Here is a 15,441-nt window from a genome sequence, read left to right on the forward strand (position 1 = left end):
TTAATTTGTTAATTGTTGAGCTTTTTGCAGGTGTTTATTTGTACGAAAAGCTGTGCAGCTAGCTACCCTCCACAGAACGAATTGAAATTGAACTTGTCGGTGCCGTTCAAAAACAGGGGTAAAGGAATAGGAGATTGCCGGAGTCTGTTCTATTTTAAAACATGTCTTTGCCTTCAGCTGTCCAGGCAAAACCGGGAAGTGTGAGAACTGAGCTTGTTGTGGGATCCCCAGGTGTCTGGATGGGGACCAAGAGAAAGAAGGAAGACGAAGGACTATCCCAGACAAATGACTCCGGCAATTGGGACTTTTATTCAGCAGCAGCATCCCCTGACTCTTAAAAACCACTGCAGTGTGTGGGACTCTGGCTACCGAGTCTGCTACAGTGCACAAGCTGGTGTGTGAGATACAGCTGCCAAGGCCACATGGCTGTAACATTTGAAGGGGATACTGAAAGGTTTATCCTGCGTAAAACTGAGCATGTTTCAGTATGAGTCCCCATTCACTCTGCGGGCATAATAAAAATAGTTTGAAACGGGCACACCCGATGGGAAAAATTGTAGGAAAATAAAAGCTAGATTTTAAAATATCCTCACTGGCTGATACGGTCAGCTTTCAAGGTTTTTGCTAAAACTCAAGGTGCATTGTAGGTAAGGAAGTAGATTGTGCATTTTGTAATAACTAGTGCTGCCAGTGCAGTGCTGTGAGGAATGGAGCAGGAAGCCTGGGAGAGGAGTGATGTCTGGGATTCTGAAGGATGATTTTGTACGGCCGCTCATAGTGTTGTCTGCTGCCCTCTAAAGGTCAGAAACGAAACTTTTAATTCTGTCAGTGTCTTCTACTGCAGTAAAGTATTCCGTGGTGAAGTTCGGCCAGAATTTAAAATGTGGGGAAACGCTGTTTTATCTGAGCTGTGCGCAGTAGTAGTGGATGCTTGAGGCATACATAATGGAGGAACAATGAGAGGAAGAGCGAGACTCTTTCAAGAGATCTTTCAGGAGCAGGTGCTGCCATCTTTCTGATTTTCGAGCAGTTCCTCCGACGTGTGCTAAAGCACGCAGGTTCATGTAGAATTAAGTTTTCCCACCTTTCAGAACATACGATTATTAGATAGCACAGCAGTTTGTGATTTTCTTATTTTCACTTTCAAAGATAGAGGGAAAATACGAGGATTGGGTATTTTTTTTAGTTCTGTAAATACTGTTCGTGGGAGTCAAAAAACAGCTACAGCCAAGCAAACGCATCACGCCTCTAAGTGCTTTACAGTACAACGGCAGAAGCACAATAAGCATGTGAATCCTGAATTAAAAGCGCACAGAAGTAAGTTTAAGACATGATTTAGACTAACTTACTAGATCCAGTATGCTGGGCGATCATTCTACAACCTTAGGGACTCGCACTGAGACATGAGCGAAGGACAGGGCGGTTTTTAAATCAGTTTCTGAGGGGTAATCACTAATTTATAAGTAGAGATAAAGATGAAAAAATAGGCCCTGACAGCTGCCTTTGATCCAAGTGAAGTAAGTGTTATGCAATAAACAACAAAATCAGTTGTGAAGAGAAAGTGTGACTCCTTTCTTGTGATAGTGGCTTGTTGCCAGAGGACGATTGCTGCAGCTGTACTAGTACTCCAGGTGTCAGCAGCTTCCCAGCTATGCTTTTGCACCTTAAGAGTGTTTGGGTAACCTGTGAAGCACTGCTGTCATGTTAGTAGCCCTTCATCAAGCCTAAGTTATAGCTGTAAAGTGCAGCTTTTGAAACACTGCTAATAAAACAGTAAATCATCTGAAAATAATCTTACTTGTCGCCATCCTTCTAACTTAATTGGAACCATGCATGTAGAACGCTTCACTCTGATACATTAAAGTGTTGATTAAAAAAAAATCCAGAGAGGAAGTTACTGAAACTAAGTTTAGAGCTCAGCAGCTTTGCACTCCTCTGAAATGCATCATATTTCAAGATACTCCTGTGCGCGCCGACACAAAGATGCAGCACACATATGGATGCCACAGAATCTCGTAAGGGTAATTGCTTTTTACTGTGAGTTCGCTTTTATAGGCTTTTTTGCAGCGCTTGGCCCTGAAAGCCTTCATGGTGAACGTTGCACACGTTCAGCTCCTTCCACTGCGTGCTGTCAGCGGTGTTGTGCAGTGTGCATACACGTCCTCAGGAATCTCTCGCTTCAGTCCGAACGAACACCTTCCAGAGCCATTTAACGCATGCCGTAGCGGTTTCATTGCAACATGGCTTCGGATAGATCTGCCGCTGTATAAGCTCAGGGCCCTTCCCCTCTGGAGCGGCGCTCAGTCTCTCTCTTCCTCTGTTGCCACATGAGCAGGGGGTCTTGACGTGGCGAAGGACGGGTGGTTAATTGCCGTTAAACGAGCGTGGTGGTTGCCCCTTGGTCGGCCCTTTCTTGCTACAGGGCGAGTCGCCGCTCATTACGGCACAAGGCCGCGACCGGTATGTTTTCTCAGCAGGAGACTGAGACCCCCCCCCTCCTCCCCGCCCTCTGCTCAGTCTGCGGCCCCCCCGGGCCCGGGCAGAGTGACAGCTTGGAGCCGTTGCGTGCGAGAGAGACTTCAGCTGGTGCTGTGTGGTCTGGGTGTGTGGTCTCCAGGCCGGTCGAGAGGCTGCTCACGGGGTGGGTGAGAAAGACCGACTCTGTTTACTTTACTCTCTGGGCCTTGCGTGGACGCAGGAACCCTGCCCAAGGACTATTATCCAGCGCTGGGCCCTGCGAGGAAGTAGCGTTCAGGTCATGAGGGCCTGGGCCGACGGGGCAGCGCTGAGCTCAAGTGGATCTTGAGGGTCATGCGAATGGATACTGGGGGAATTTAGCAGTGTTAAATGCCGGGATTCGTTTTAAATGACAAAAGAATAGCACCTCCCCAGTAAACATTACAAGTTCAGTGGTACTTTGCTGCTGCATTTTTGTCAAAATGTATTTCAGATTTAAAAAGTCCTTTTTGGCCGCCAGCCCTAGCTTCTGCCAGTTGCTGCACTGAGGCAAATTATAAGTTATCAAATTTGCACTGTGCTGAGTAAAAGAGGAGGATTTTTTTTTTAAATCAGGAACAGAAATTGTTTGAGTGAGACACTTGAGGGGGAAAAAAAGTGTGTTTTAATAAAGTTGGATTCATTCTAATTACATTGAGCCTGTTCATTAATGTCACATACCTACCAAGATATATCCACGACATAACGCCAACGGGAGGCAGCTGGTTTTCTTGCGTGGGAAATGAAACCTGCTGGGAGGTGATGTAAGGTACAGTATGCAGGACTTTCCAGTCTGTAATGACAGTGCTCTGTGCGTATCTAAAAAATATCACTTCAGTCGAAATAAAGGAAGATCAATGTGGACTCTGGTTCAAACGGGTTAATACACTACCTCTTATGTATTAAAGCATTTATGGAAACCGTGCCATTTACCGTGATCTTTTTCACTCCCGTTTTTTTAAATTTCATCCTCTTGTTTTTTCGGCGGTATTTATTTTAACTTGCAGAATCATCAGTACTTGTGGCCTTTGAAAGCGAATCAAGCACTCCTGTGCGAACAGGAACTTTGCCTCCTCCTTCAACTTTCAGCAAGTGCTTTGGACAGCCCTTGCAGGACAGATTGTAATACGTGGAGCTGGTGACAAATCATGATGCTGACCAGAAGCTTATTCTAAGGCTGTGCTTCATCCCAGAGCGTGATGTAAAATCGAATCTCAGCTGCTCTCTGAGTGAGCTCTGCCGCAGAGTTCTTTGAAGTGTCAACCTTACAGTTAAAGAATTCAAATGCAAATTGTCTCAGCCAGTATCAATAACATGAAAAGTCACAAAAATAATACATAAAATTTGATATAGCCTGTAAGCGACAAAGTCTAGAATAAATACACGCGTAGTGTTAAATTCCATATTTTTTTATATCGAATGTGAATGCTTTCACAGGAAAGTTATTTGCATTCACTTTATTAAGATGCTTTCATCCATTTTGTAAAAAAAAAGATATATATCAGCAATAGTTTGCCAGTGTTTTATTTTATGCAGATGAAAATACCCTCATCTCATTAAGCCTAATTTGAGGAAGTATTTTCAGTTTGGCACCAGGTAGCTTTTCTTTTTGAATGTGCTGCAGAAGTACAGCCTAAAGACTAAAAGAAATGACTGCGGTGCTTACTGGCTAACTATGCATGTAATTGCTCTTGGGACCTACAGTACCATGTTTTTAAACATTTTTAAAGCCTGTATGGTCGTCAATAAAAATAATTTAGCACCTAATACTGCGCTTTAGAGTGGTGTAATTCTCTACGGAGCTCAACCACATTCACACTCCGTGCCATCAAGTTTTGTTTAGCACATAACCGTGAGAGTAACTCCTGTAAATTATTGCAAAGCTTGCTCTGATCATGCCTGCAGTCCCAGAATGAATTGGATAATCCGATGCCACTCCGTTTTATGTTCAGTTTGCGAGCACATTTTATGTTGTTCGTTTTAAGACTTTGAAAGAAGTCATGGCTATGCACGAGTTTGTATGTAGCTTTTCCCAGTCTATTTTCCGATCACTTGTTCGCATTCTGCTCCATGCAAACCCGTTCTTGTTTATAGAAGGTGTATTGTATTGGTGTAGAGGAGCTGAAGGTGGCTGCATTGCGCTGCAAAATGTGCAGTGTGTTCACCTTTCCTGGACCTCTGTCAAACCTGGCCCAGATTTATTTGCAAAAGTTAGTGCTGTCGTTATTCTGTCTATTTACAATGTTGTTCTTTCTCTCAGTGAGGGACATATTATTCCCCTACAGCCAATAATAAGACTATAATCCCACTATTTTTAGAAGCCTGTAAAAAAAGTGTTTGTTTTTGAATATTTGTTTCAAGTGTAACAATTTCTTTCCACTTTCTGTGACATGTTTCTATTTTTCTATATTAGTTTTATGTGTCTATTTTTCTGTTTTATGCTAGCTTTAAGCAGTGTTGACCACAGCAATATGGAATGCTCTGCGTCTCAAAAACATACTGTAAGACTAAGAATAACTGGTGCTGATGCTTGTTTTTGCCACAAGTTGCAGTTGAAATGATGCAACATACTGTATATTGTTCTGTAGTGGAGCTCTTTCCTACTGCAGCTGTTGCAGCCAAGGGGGCTGGGGCGCATTCTTAAACATGAGTAATTCTGAGTGAAAATTGATTTGATTTTTTTTTTTAAAGAGCTTTCTTTTCCGTTTCGCTTTGAACAAATTGATGCAATTCAATAAACAGCTTTCAAAATGGGAACATACTTTATTTTGAGGGTGAATAATAAAATACGCCTTCATTTTCCTCTGTTTGCCTGTGTCTGCCTGGCTGTTTATTTTTACAACGGTAAACGCTGTCATTCCAAAGCCTTTGGAAGAAACTGCTACAGTGTGCAGCAGAGGCAACTCACTAGGCCCAACAGATTTATTTATTCTGCTTATTTCTCAGTGTACATTCCTTTTTCCACTTCATTTTCATCATCTTCTCCTGCTTTTTTTTCCCCACTGGCTCAGGACCTGTCTGTTGCACACTCATGGGGTCCAGACCAACGATTTTCATTCTAAAAGCTCTTTGTCTTTGCCTGTGGTTGTGTTGACAGGTTGCTGAAAGTTCTGGGGGACCCGGTTTGCTACAGCCTGTCATGTCTCGTGCTCGGCAGCCCCCTCTGGTCACAGGCATCTCGCCGAATGAGGGGACCTCATGGACGAAAGTCACGATCCGCGGCGAAAACTTGGGCACGGGGCCTGCTGACCTCTGTGGTAAGAAACACTCCTTCCCTGAGCAGCCCGAAGAGTTTGCTGCTTTTTACACACGAGATGGTTTTTCCATCTTTTGTAGAACAGAAGAAATTGTTTGAGTCAGAGAAGCTGCAGTTTTAAAACGCAGTGGTAGCGCACAGTCAAGTCAGAGCAGTGTCGGCCATTTATATCAGCGCCAGGCAAAATATACTGCAGATTCTGGTGAGGCGGCATCTACTCTCTCATCCAGCCTTGCTCCTCCTTCATTCATTTGTTCTGGATAATCATGAAGTCAAATGTCTTTTCAAAAGAAGGAGATGCAATTTGAGATTATGTATTTCTCAAGAGTATTAGTCGGCATATATTTTTTTTAATTATGGAGGACACATTAAGGTGAAGTCTTTTCAATTGATGTGTTTTTTAAAGTTGACAACAGAAATAGTTCTTGAGAATATCTGGCTTTTTTCAGAAAATATATTTAATTTTTTTTGCCACTTTTGTAAGAGTAAAATCTTCTATTGATTTGCTTACAAACATAAATGAGTTATTTTCTTGATAATATTGGTTTCAGACAAACTGATATTTCATTCTACATGATGATGCTTGTCTATTCAAATATGTGCTTTACCTGTTTTTTCCACATCTATATTTTTTCCGCAGTAGTTGAATTTTTGCACACTGCTTTGTTTAAACTAGCAGTAAAATTTTTAATTCATGCTGCACTTTTTTGTCAGTTGTCTGAAACTTAAAAGAGTGCAGTATGCAACTTCAGGCCTCGAAAGTATTTTGTTATCTTTTTTAAGTTGCAAATACAGGCAGTCCCTTTTAGAAACAGATGGAAATCCCAAGATAGACAGGTTTTTTATGGCTTAACTTTGTAGCTATGTACTGTTGCTCATCTTCGATCATGAGCAGTCCCTATCTCACAGACGTGATGTCTCATGCTTCTTCAGTGTTTCACACCAGTGGCCCTGCAGTTGTAGATGTGACGTTCTGGGTTTGGGGAACGTGGCTTTCTCATGTTTTGGTGAAATCGAAAGAGTGCCGATCAGATTTCCCCCGTGCGGAGCTAGCTCTCCCGACAGTTGCCTTCCAGTGGCGCTCGCTGAAAGAGCTGTTCTTCAGAGGGGGGCTGCTCAGCACACTTGTGATGACTTTACTGCGGCGCAGACGTTGAAGCCCTCATCACTTCAGCCTCCCCACAAGGGTCGCCTCATCACTCCGGGCACACACTGCAGAACATGAAAAAAATAACAGCAGAGAGGCTGAAAACCGTTCACACTGGAGACATTCAGAGGCATGCTAAAAAAAAAAAAAGCGTTTAAAAATAAACGCTGTGGAACAGCTCAGCTGGCAGTGAATCCTGCACAGCCACTCTGCTTTCATCAGACCACTTTCAGTTTGTTGAGCTGTAAAACTGCAGGTTTGTTCTTTAAGGCTGCTCAGGCTACGATGTCCCACATGTACCATAAGATGAGCCTGCGAGAATTTCTCTAGCATACGGATTTCACACTCTGTAAGGTTTCATATAGAAAAATGACACTTTTTCAAAGAATGCCTATTAAAAACAACATTTGCACTTCAAGCGACCATTTCTCCAGTTTCATTTTTGCCACAAATATTTTTTTCTGATTGAGCTCAGACCGCAATTTGTCTCTTTGTGATACTGTCATCAGATTGAAATCCTTCAGTTGTCTCCTAAGCTTCAGTTAAAAAGGATCAGTGAAGTAGCAAATTCTGTCATTATTTTTAATTTACTTGGTTGACTCTTTTATGCAAAGAGGTTTAAACGTGTACCCATTTATACAGCTGTGCATTTAACTGGAGCGATCTGGGTGAATTACCTTAGTCAAGGTGCAACAGCAGCAAGTCCCACCTGAGACTTGAACCCACAGCAGGCTAGTCCAGGACCCTAACCTCTCCAGCCACATTCCTTTGCAGTTTACAGGATGAATCCATGGTTCAGCATATACAACCTTGAGCTTTGTCCCTATTTTTAAAGGCGTTAAATGAAGCCGACTGTGTGCGCTATGTGTTGCATATGTTACACCACTGCCAAACCACCTACTAATATATACAGTCAGGGGAATTTCAAGAGACTTCTTGCAAAGAAATTTTCTCCCAGATTTATACTAAATGACTGTTTATAAAACCCCCTGGTCTTGAATCATTAAAACTCCATGGAGAAGGGTCACACAGGGCTATCCATTCACACAGGTCCATGTTTTATTTAGAGAGGGCTGTTTTTGTAGCCCATGAAGTATTAATGAAAAATCTTTCTGCTGATTACTCAGAGAGAGTTCCCTAATCTCCTTTAACTCCGACACATAACTTGCTTATTGAAAAGATTGTTGCACTTGTAACTGAAGGTGTATTTAAAGCCATAAAAACATTATTTTAAAAATGGGTTTGGCATGGACTGTTGGCTGATCTACCAAATGTATTACTTTGGTAATACGCTAATATTCACACTGAATAAGTTCAGCTTTTCAAAAGAAAGTGTAACTTTCAGGGGCAAACCTGCTGGTACCATACTACATAATTTTCCTGAGGCAGAAACAGAAAATAATTTTGAAACCCGCTTTGAACATATTGCTTTTTGGGGCAGCAAAAAAATATTTCATCTGTTGCACTTCTGAAGTCGTGATGATATAATTCTGCTAATTAGAGATCCTTTCAAGGAAGTAGACATGTCATCCTTATCCTGCTGTTGTGTGCAGTGTGAATTTTTTTTCTATCTTGTTTAATATTTTAGAAATGATTTATAGCATAAAAGTTGCTTTTTGCTCTCTTATAGGTCTTTCTATCTGTGGCCATAACTGTCTGTTGACTGCGGAATGGATGTCGGCCAGTAAGATAGTCTGCCGAGTGGGACCCGCTAAGGATGACAAGGGAGAGATCATTGTGACCACCAAGTCAGGGGGCAGAGGAACCTCTACTGTGTCCTTCAAGCTCCTCAAGCCCGAGAAAATAGGTAACGCTGATGGGTCCAGCCATTCTTATCCTCTGATCCCACGTACTGTTCCAGTAAACCTCGTTTCTTGTTTTGTGTTCATCCCTTCCGTCTGCCTGCTGTAGAACTGTGGGAAGCAACCAGATAATACAATACTGGTGTTCTTGAAAACGTGGCGCTATTGAAGCAGCCCCTCCGTTGCACAATTATTCCCGTCAACTTTATATTTTTCAGATGATAAAGTTGTGAAAAAACAGTGAGAAAAAAAGTCTGATTGTATGCCTCTGGTGGGAAAAAAAAATTTTCTTTTTCTACTGCTAGGATGAACAGGATTGGGGTGTTTAAAGATCTGATTTAGTGAAGGCCTCTGTCTGGAGAACAGGCCGTGCCACTCGCTGAACGTGGCTCGACGTACATCTGCCAAGAGCTGTGCTGATACTGGGTGGCAGGGAGCCGCTGAGGAGATCGGTTTGCGCTGCAGGTCCCAAGGCTCGCTGGGATCCTCCAGTGTTCACTGGACGCTGCATCTGTCCTCCAGCTGAAAGATGAATTCCTTTGTTTCCTTTGCACTGAGGGGGAAAGAAAGGCAAAGGGTTTGGCAAGCATAAGTGTTGATGAATACATTTATATGCCTTTAGTTCTCCCAGGCCAATCTGGGATTATAGTGGTGATTCATGTTACAAATTTGGAACGGATACACATGAGGTAAAACAATAATATTTGATTCGGAATTTACAATAACAAAAAAATGGAGGTCAGGTTTCTTTATTCTGGTAAAAAAAATGCTTCATTCATTTATTCGCTATTCACAAGATCAGTCCTTATCTGTTCCTCCTTCGGGCTGGGTTGGATCAAGGGTCCGAGCTGCTTTGTCCAGCTTGTGCAGTGCGGACACATCCCTCGCCGCGTCACAGCAAAGTCCGAAGTTCTGCTCTTCGCCTTGCAGGGATCCTGGACCAGTCTGCCGTATGGGTCGACGAAATGAATTACTACGACATGCGCACCGACCGAAGCAAAGGGATTTCTCCACTGTCCCTGCGGCCAGCCAACCCCCTCGGAATTGACATTGACAAGTAGGTAAACCACAGCGAATCTGGAGCTCGAGCAGCAGCATTCCAGGGCTTGATTGTTTCCAGCAGGCTTGGATTAAGGCAAATTAAGAGCTAGAGAAGAGAGACATAATGAAAGGATGGCAGGGAGCTGGATGCACTGTTCCAGGTTCCCTCTCAGCGCAGGCGGCCTGAGAAGGAAACTGCCGATCAGGAAGCCCATGTGCAAAGGATTAATTGGGTTCATTTTTTCTGTGCACACTGCCTTGTCTGTCAGTTAGCTATGTAAACACAAGTAAATTACATTGTCTTCTGAAATGTGTCAGTGTTACAGATTTACAGCGCTAGAGAAATTTTCTTTCCCCCTTTTCAAGGGTTCTGGTGCTTCTTCCGTAGTCATGAGTCGCACACAAACACGTGTTGATGTGTGAATCATCTGTACTAAACACACGAATAACTGAGCGGATTGGGAGCTGTAAATTATTAGTAAAATGCATTGCAAAGCTTGGTAGGGACTGCTCTTGTTAGAAACCAGATTGCAGACTCCATTAATTGCATGCCTTGATTACTTCATATGCTTTTTGTGATTAGTTACATTTTATTTTTGTGATCTTTGGGACATGGTTTGTCATATTCAGGCTCTGCATAGTTGACAGGCAAGCTCAGAGTTTTAAATCTTACAATATTCTGACCCTGGCAGTCCATATCTATAACATTAATATATTAATGTTCACACCTGAAGAAGGCTCCACGGCCGAAACGTTGCGTTTTCTTTCTTCTCTTTTCAGCATAGAATGAACCTATTACTTGTTCCTTTGCAGCCTACGCATGCTGACACAGCTCCCCACCTGAACTACATTAATACATTATTTTAACTCTAATCTGCAGCCCTTTTGTAGAGCTTGTCACTACAACAGAATAATACACAAAACAGAACTCGGCACTGTGAGCTGACATCAAAGAGCCTTGCTTTGTGAGAGCAGACTTCAGTGTGTGAATTGAAGTATCTTCTTTAACAAGGATAAAATGTCTGCTACGTTGCTAGGCAGTCCATCGAACAGTAATGAGAAATATGAGCTATGACTCTGTTAAATTGCAGTGTCCGTGAGATTTCCATTTCCTGGAAAAGGGAAATAATTTGCAAAAGGTTGTTTTGATCATTGAAGTTCAACATGTAACGTTTCCAACAGCAAGACTGTTTTGATTCCCCAAACCGTCTGGTGAGATATGTATTGGATATGAACAAGGAGACAGATTTGTGAGCATGAACTGGTACCTTCATTAATCAGTGCAGTTGAGGTGTAGTGATCTAGTGTAGTAGTAGGATAGTCAGCTGTAGTAATCAGTAGTAGTAGTGTAGAAGAACATGACCTTATAGTCTTTAGCATACCTTTTACATTTCAAGAGACTAAACGTAGGCACGGCAAAGACAAAATGTGAAAATGGAAAAAAATGATCCTAGAAATTCATGATGTTTTTATGGAACAAATCGCTGTAAAACTAAATCTCCTGCAAAAAATGGTGCTAATAGCTTAGTTAGCTTAGTTAGTTATCCAGTTAACGTACAGGCAAAGCAGGGGAAATCTAATTTAGGAGCACATAGGTTATAAAACGAGTAAGCAAGTAGGATAGGTAGAAGCCATTTAATCCCAAAGGATCATCATCAGGTACCAAAGTCTAAACATGAAGTTTTAACTCAAAAAGGTTGTTTTTTTTTCTCTGTAGTTCCCAGCCAATGAATCTTGAGACTGTTAATAGGAAATAGGCACCGTTGGAAACACTTTTATCAGAAGTTAATGAGAAGTGTTAAACACCCCATGTATCTGTGTGTATGGTTGCCTAATCAGGCTTTTGAAACTAATTAGTTGAAACTGATTCAGGAGATAGAGTGACTAAGCCAGAGAAAGTGCTTGTAATAGGATCCTCAGCATCTCTTGTGTGATGAATTGCCTAACTGAAGCTGTCGAAGCACCCACAGAATTAGATGAGTCAGCAGCCGTAATTACAACATAGATGTTTATGGAAATTTTCTGTACTGTTGACACAGAATATGGTAAAAAGAAGTGGATTTCCGCCCAGCTCTCATAAATCTGCAAAGAACACCTAAATTTGATATACATTTTATAAATAAAATGGTCAATAACAACCAGTTGTTAGCATATGTACTTTTAAGCCCTTCTGGGATGTTTGTAACATTCTCAGATCGTTTCAATGAGTGAGATAATTTGTGTCTTTCAGAAAGGGAATTGAAAATCAGAGTTTATATCTTAAAATATTCAGGATTTTTCCTGTAACATTAGTACTTCTCAGTGTTCTGTGTTCATCTGTAAGAAATGGACACAAAGGCTGCTTTAGGATTTCTAAAATTGAGTTCAGCAATACTTGGGAGTCTCGATCTTTAATTCAAGTGCATGAGAGATGATGTTATGTGAGATAACATATGACTAAAATATAAGTGACTAAAGATCTTTTTGGTGTCTAAAAAGATTTAGATTATTTTCTCTCCACTTTAAAGCTTATATTTTGATATAGGGAAAAGATAAAGACTTTTAAACAACTTAAGGCGTATAACCCTTTAAAAATGAATTTAGCTTTCTTCCCCTTTATGAGTGCAAAAAAATCATCTTGAAACTCCTAAATGCTAAAAATACATTTCACACAAGCATTTCCTTTCAAAATAAATACTGCACTTTTGTACCATATTCCAAACTTATTGTTAATGTGAGAGTGAACAATTCTGCATTATACTTTACTTAAAGTGTAAAATAAGCTGGATGTTTCTGTTACTGGATTGCCTTTTCTTGGGAAGAAACAGATTCGGTTGTGTTCAGTAACTTTAGAGTATAACATAAATTTATGTGGGCGAAATCTGGGATCTAAACAACCTGACAAAGAAAAGCATAACTTCTGTGTAACATCAGAGAGGGGTAGTCTAGCATTTTTTCTGTCTTTCCTGTATCTCCAAATGATCTGCTAATAGCTTGTAGAGATCTCATATAAGCAGCAAGTATTTTTTTCTAAAATTGGTTAATAGTAATTAAAACATCTGGATTCAAAATATTTACTTTGTCTATTCCTACTATAAGGTATCATAAAATTATTTTTGTGACAGCTATTAAACTGTAATGTTAAAATAGCAGGTCCATTTCAGATTGTCGTGAAAGGGATATAACTTACTGTATAATTTAAAATATTTAAATCTTTAAAAATGATATTTAGTGCATAGCATATGCAGTAATTACAAACGTTAGATTTTTTCACTCTTATGTGATTTTAATTATCTTGTTTACTAAATAGTGAATTTTTTTGTGTGCTTTTTGATAGCAGGCTGACATGTCGGCAAACAAGGTTTTAAGTAAATACATTATTTGAAATTGATTTTTATTTGTAAATTGATTTAGTATAAAATACATAAAGAAATACTGAACAAATTCTTGTTGAATGTTATAATTAAAATGTGGTATTGCTCACAGAAAGTTTCCCATTCTTTGTAGTTTTTCAAATTACTTATAATGCAAACTTCTATCAATAAATGTTCAGAATAAACTATCAAATCTCACATAAGTGTCCTGTTATTAACTCTAATAGCTCTGACAAAGCAAACATTTATCTAATTATTAAGTTTACTACCATATTGATACTGTACATTTTAATAATGTATGCAACAGCAGTACCTTACCTGAACTTCTCCCTTATAAATGCCAGACGTTTAAGTAATTAATTAGTTAACAAAAGTCTAATCTGTACTGTAAATGTACTGTTGTAGTATACTGAACCCTTTCCAGGAAAAACAACAACTGTTTTTACTCCTTAGTGTAGGTGCTCCGTTGAAGACTGGAATAATTGGTATCTTGAAGCTCACTAGAGAGTCTCAGTTTAGGAAACTGCCTTTTACTCTTCGTATTTTAAAGGAATTCAAAAAGTCAAATCCCCTGCACTTTATTATTATATTAAAGTTAACTTGCCGTGAGTACCGTAACCTCGACTGTCTTCAGCGATGATAGATGAGGGAGAACGTGTGCAGTGTCTTTCTGAGGTGAATACCGTCGTTGACCATTGCTAAAATCAAGCTTTCATGTATCTTTCAGTAAGGGAAATTCGTCTACTAGTGATGACAATTATTAAATCATACCGCGTTTTTAGTCTGAAAAGCTAAATACACGAATCGCTGCGATGGGCAGTAAAATGATAGAAGACAGTCTGGGGACCAGGTTAGAAAGCATACGGGTCATTAGCGAGGATAAAACCGCTTGAGTATATAAAAAATGAAACCCTGCGTGTAAAAACAGTGCAGGGTGGCTTCTAATGTGCAGTCTGCAGCCACCCTTCCGTCACACTGGTGAATTCTTCCCACGCAGACTGCTGAAGAACCAGGGCAACAAGCTTGTCTTGCACTGCCCTCTTCTGGTAGGTTTTATATTGCATGGTGATGCCTTCATACCGAAATGATGCAAGTTTTCAAAGTGGTTTTTGGAAATCCTCTGTTACTTCACTGGCTTAACAGGACAGCATCCGCCCTAGAACCAGAGTTTACTCTCGTGGTATTGGTCCACATTTTCAAAAGTTTTTTTTCTTCCCGTACTAAATAAATTGTTTTCAGATTTTACCTTCACTGATACACATAACAAAGACATGGAACATCCCAAATGTTTTTGTTTTTATCTTGATTTTTTACACTGTGAAGTTTATACAGGTTTGGCACAGGCCAACAAACTGTTTGACGTGCATAGTAAATAAATGGCAATAACTAAATGGTTTTGATTCTTTAAAATTGCTCTCCGCACTCAATTTAGTCTCGGATCACTCTTAGCAATCATTAACCAGCTGCAATGACATCACACTGCTTTTTCATTTCAGATCTTGGCATTCAGTGCAAATATCTTGGCATTCTTTATCCTACACTCAGAAAATTTCATAGGTTAAAATAAAGAACAAACATAACTTTCTCATTAAAACGAACAATGAAGTGTGTAGACATGAATGTCTAGCTCTGTTCTTGCTGCGCTGTGTGCATAATCCTGTTTTGTTCAAGTATAAATTCACAGTTAATTGGTGTAATTACTCGCTCATCTGCTCATATGTAATATGTTTCTAGGCATTTTTACAGCCGATGATTTGAAAGAAGCACTTAATTTGTGCTGCAGTAGCTAGAACACATCAGGCCCGGATATAAATGTTAAGTTTTTCCATTAAAGTGAATAATTAGTCCAATTGAATAAGTGTGGTCTTCCGTGGAAGTAAAGCTGGGATAGTGTGTTCCTGCTGAAACCAAATAGGGTTGCATCTGGTGTAGAAGGAAGTGAAAAACTGACCAGCAGCTTGTGTTGTAGAAATGGAGGACTGCATGACCAGTTCAATATGTTTTCCTGTTTTAAAGGAGAAAAATGTTTATGCTGTAAAACACAAAAAGTCTGTGTTAACAGCACTTTTGTAAAAACTCCCCTGGTCTCCTGTTTTGGCTGTAGATGAGATGGTCTCCTGGCATCTTCCTGTTCTATCTTTCTTCAAATGCAAATGTTACTCACAGAAAAGACAGTACTGGAGACGTAGCTATCACACTGTTCTCATGAACTGGTATATTATTTACACAGTCTTTAGAGAATTGATTTTTTAAAATTGAGTAAATAGGGAAACACTAAGGCAAACACCAGGATTAAACCAAAACTTTGTCCCACATGCCATCTGCAAATTACAGTCCCGCTATATG

At 40.3% G+C, this 15,441-nt stretch overlaps 1 protein-coding gene across 2 annotated transcripts in view; it reads left to right on the top strand.

The window, feature by feature from the left end:
* exoc2 (exocyst complex component 2) overlaps positions 1 to 15,441 on the top strand; it is a 108,039-nt gene that overhangs the window by 12,091 nt on the left and 80,507 nt on the right. For both annotated transcript variants that reach the window (XM_088644047.1, XM_088644048.1), the window contains exons 2-4: positions 5,594 to 5,753; positions 8,530 to 8,706; positions 9,632 to 9,758. In XM_088644047.1, coding sequence (XP_088500173.1) covers positions 5,636 to 5,753; positions 8,530 to 8,706; positions 9,632 to 9,758 — 422 coding nt within the window. In that variant the 5' untranslated portion in view covers positions 5,594 to 5,635. The remainder of the gene's footprint in view (positions 1 to 5,593; positions 5,754 to 8,529; positions 8,707 to 9,631; positions 9,759 to 15,441) is intronic.

The sequence above is a fragment of the Lepisosteus platostomus genome, chromosome 8 (assembly GCF_059453375.1).
Source record: "Lepisosteus platostomus isolate fLepPlt1 chromosome 8, fLepPlt1.hap1, whole genome shotgun sequence".
Taxonomy (NCBI): Eukaryota; Metazoa; Chordata; class Actinopteri; order Semionotiformes; family Lepisosteidae; genus Lepisosteus; species Lepisosteus platostomus.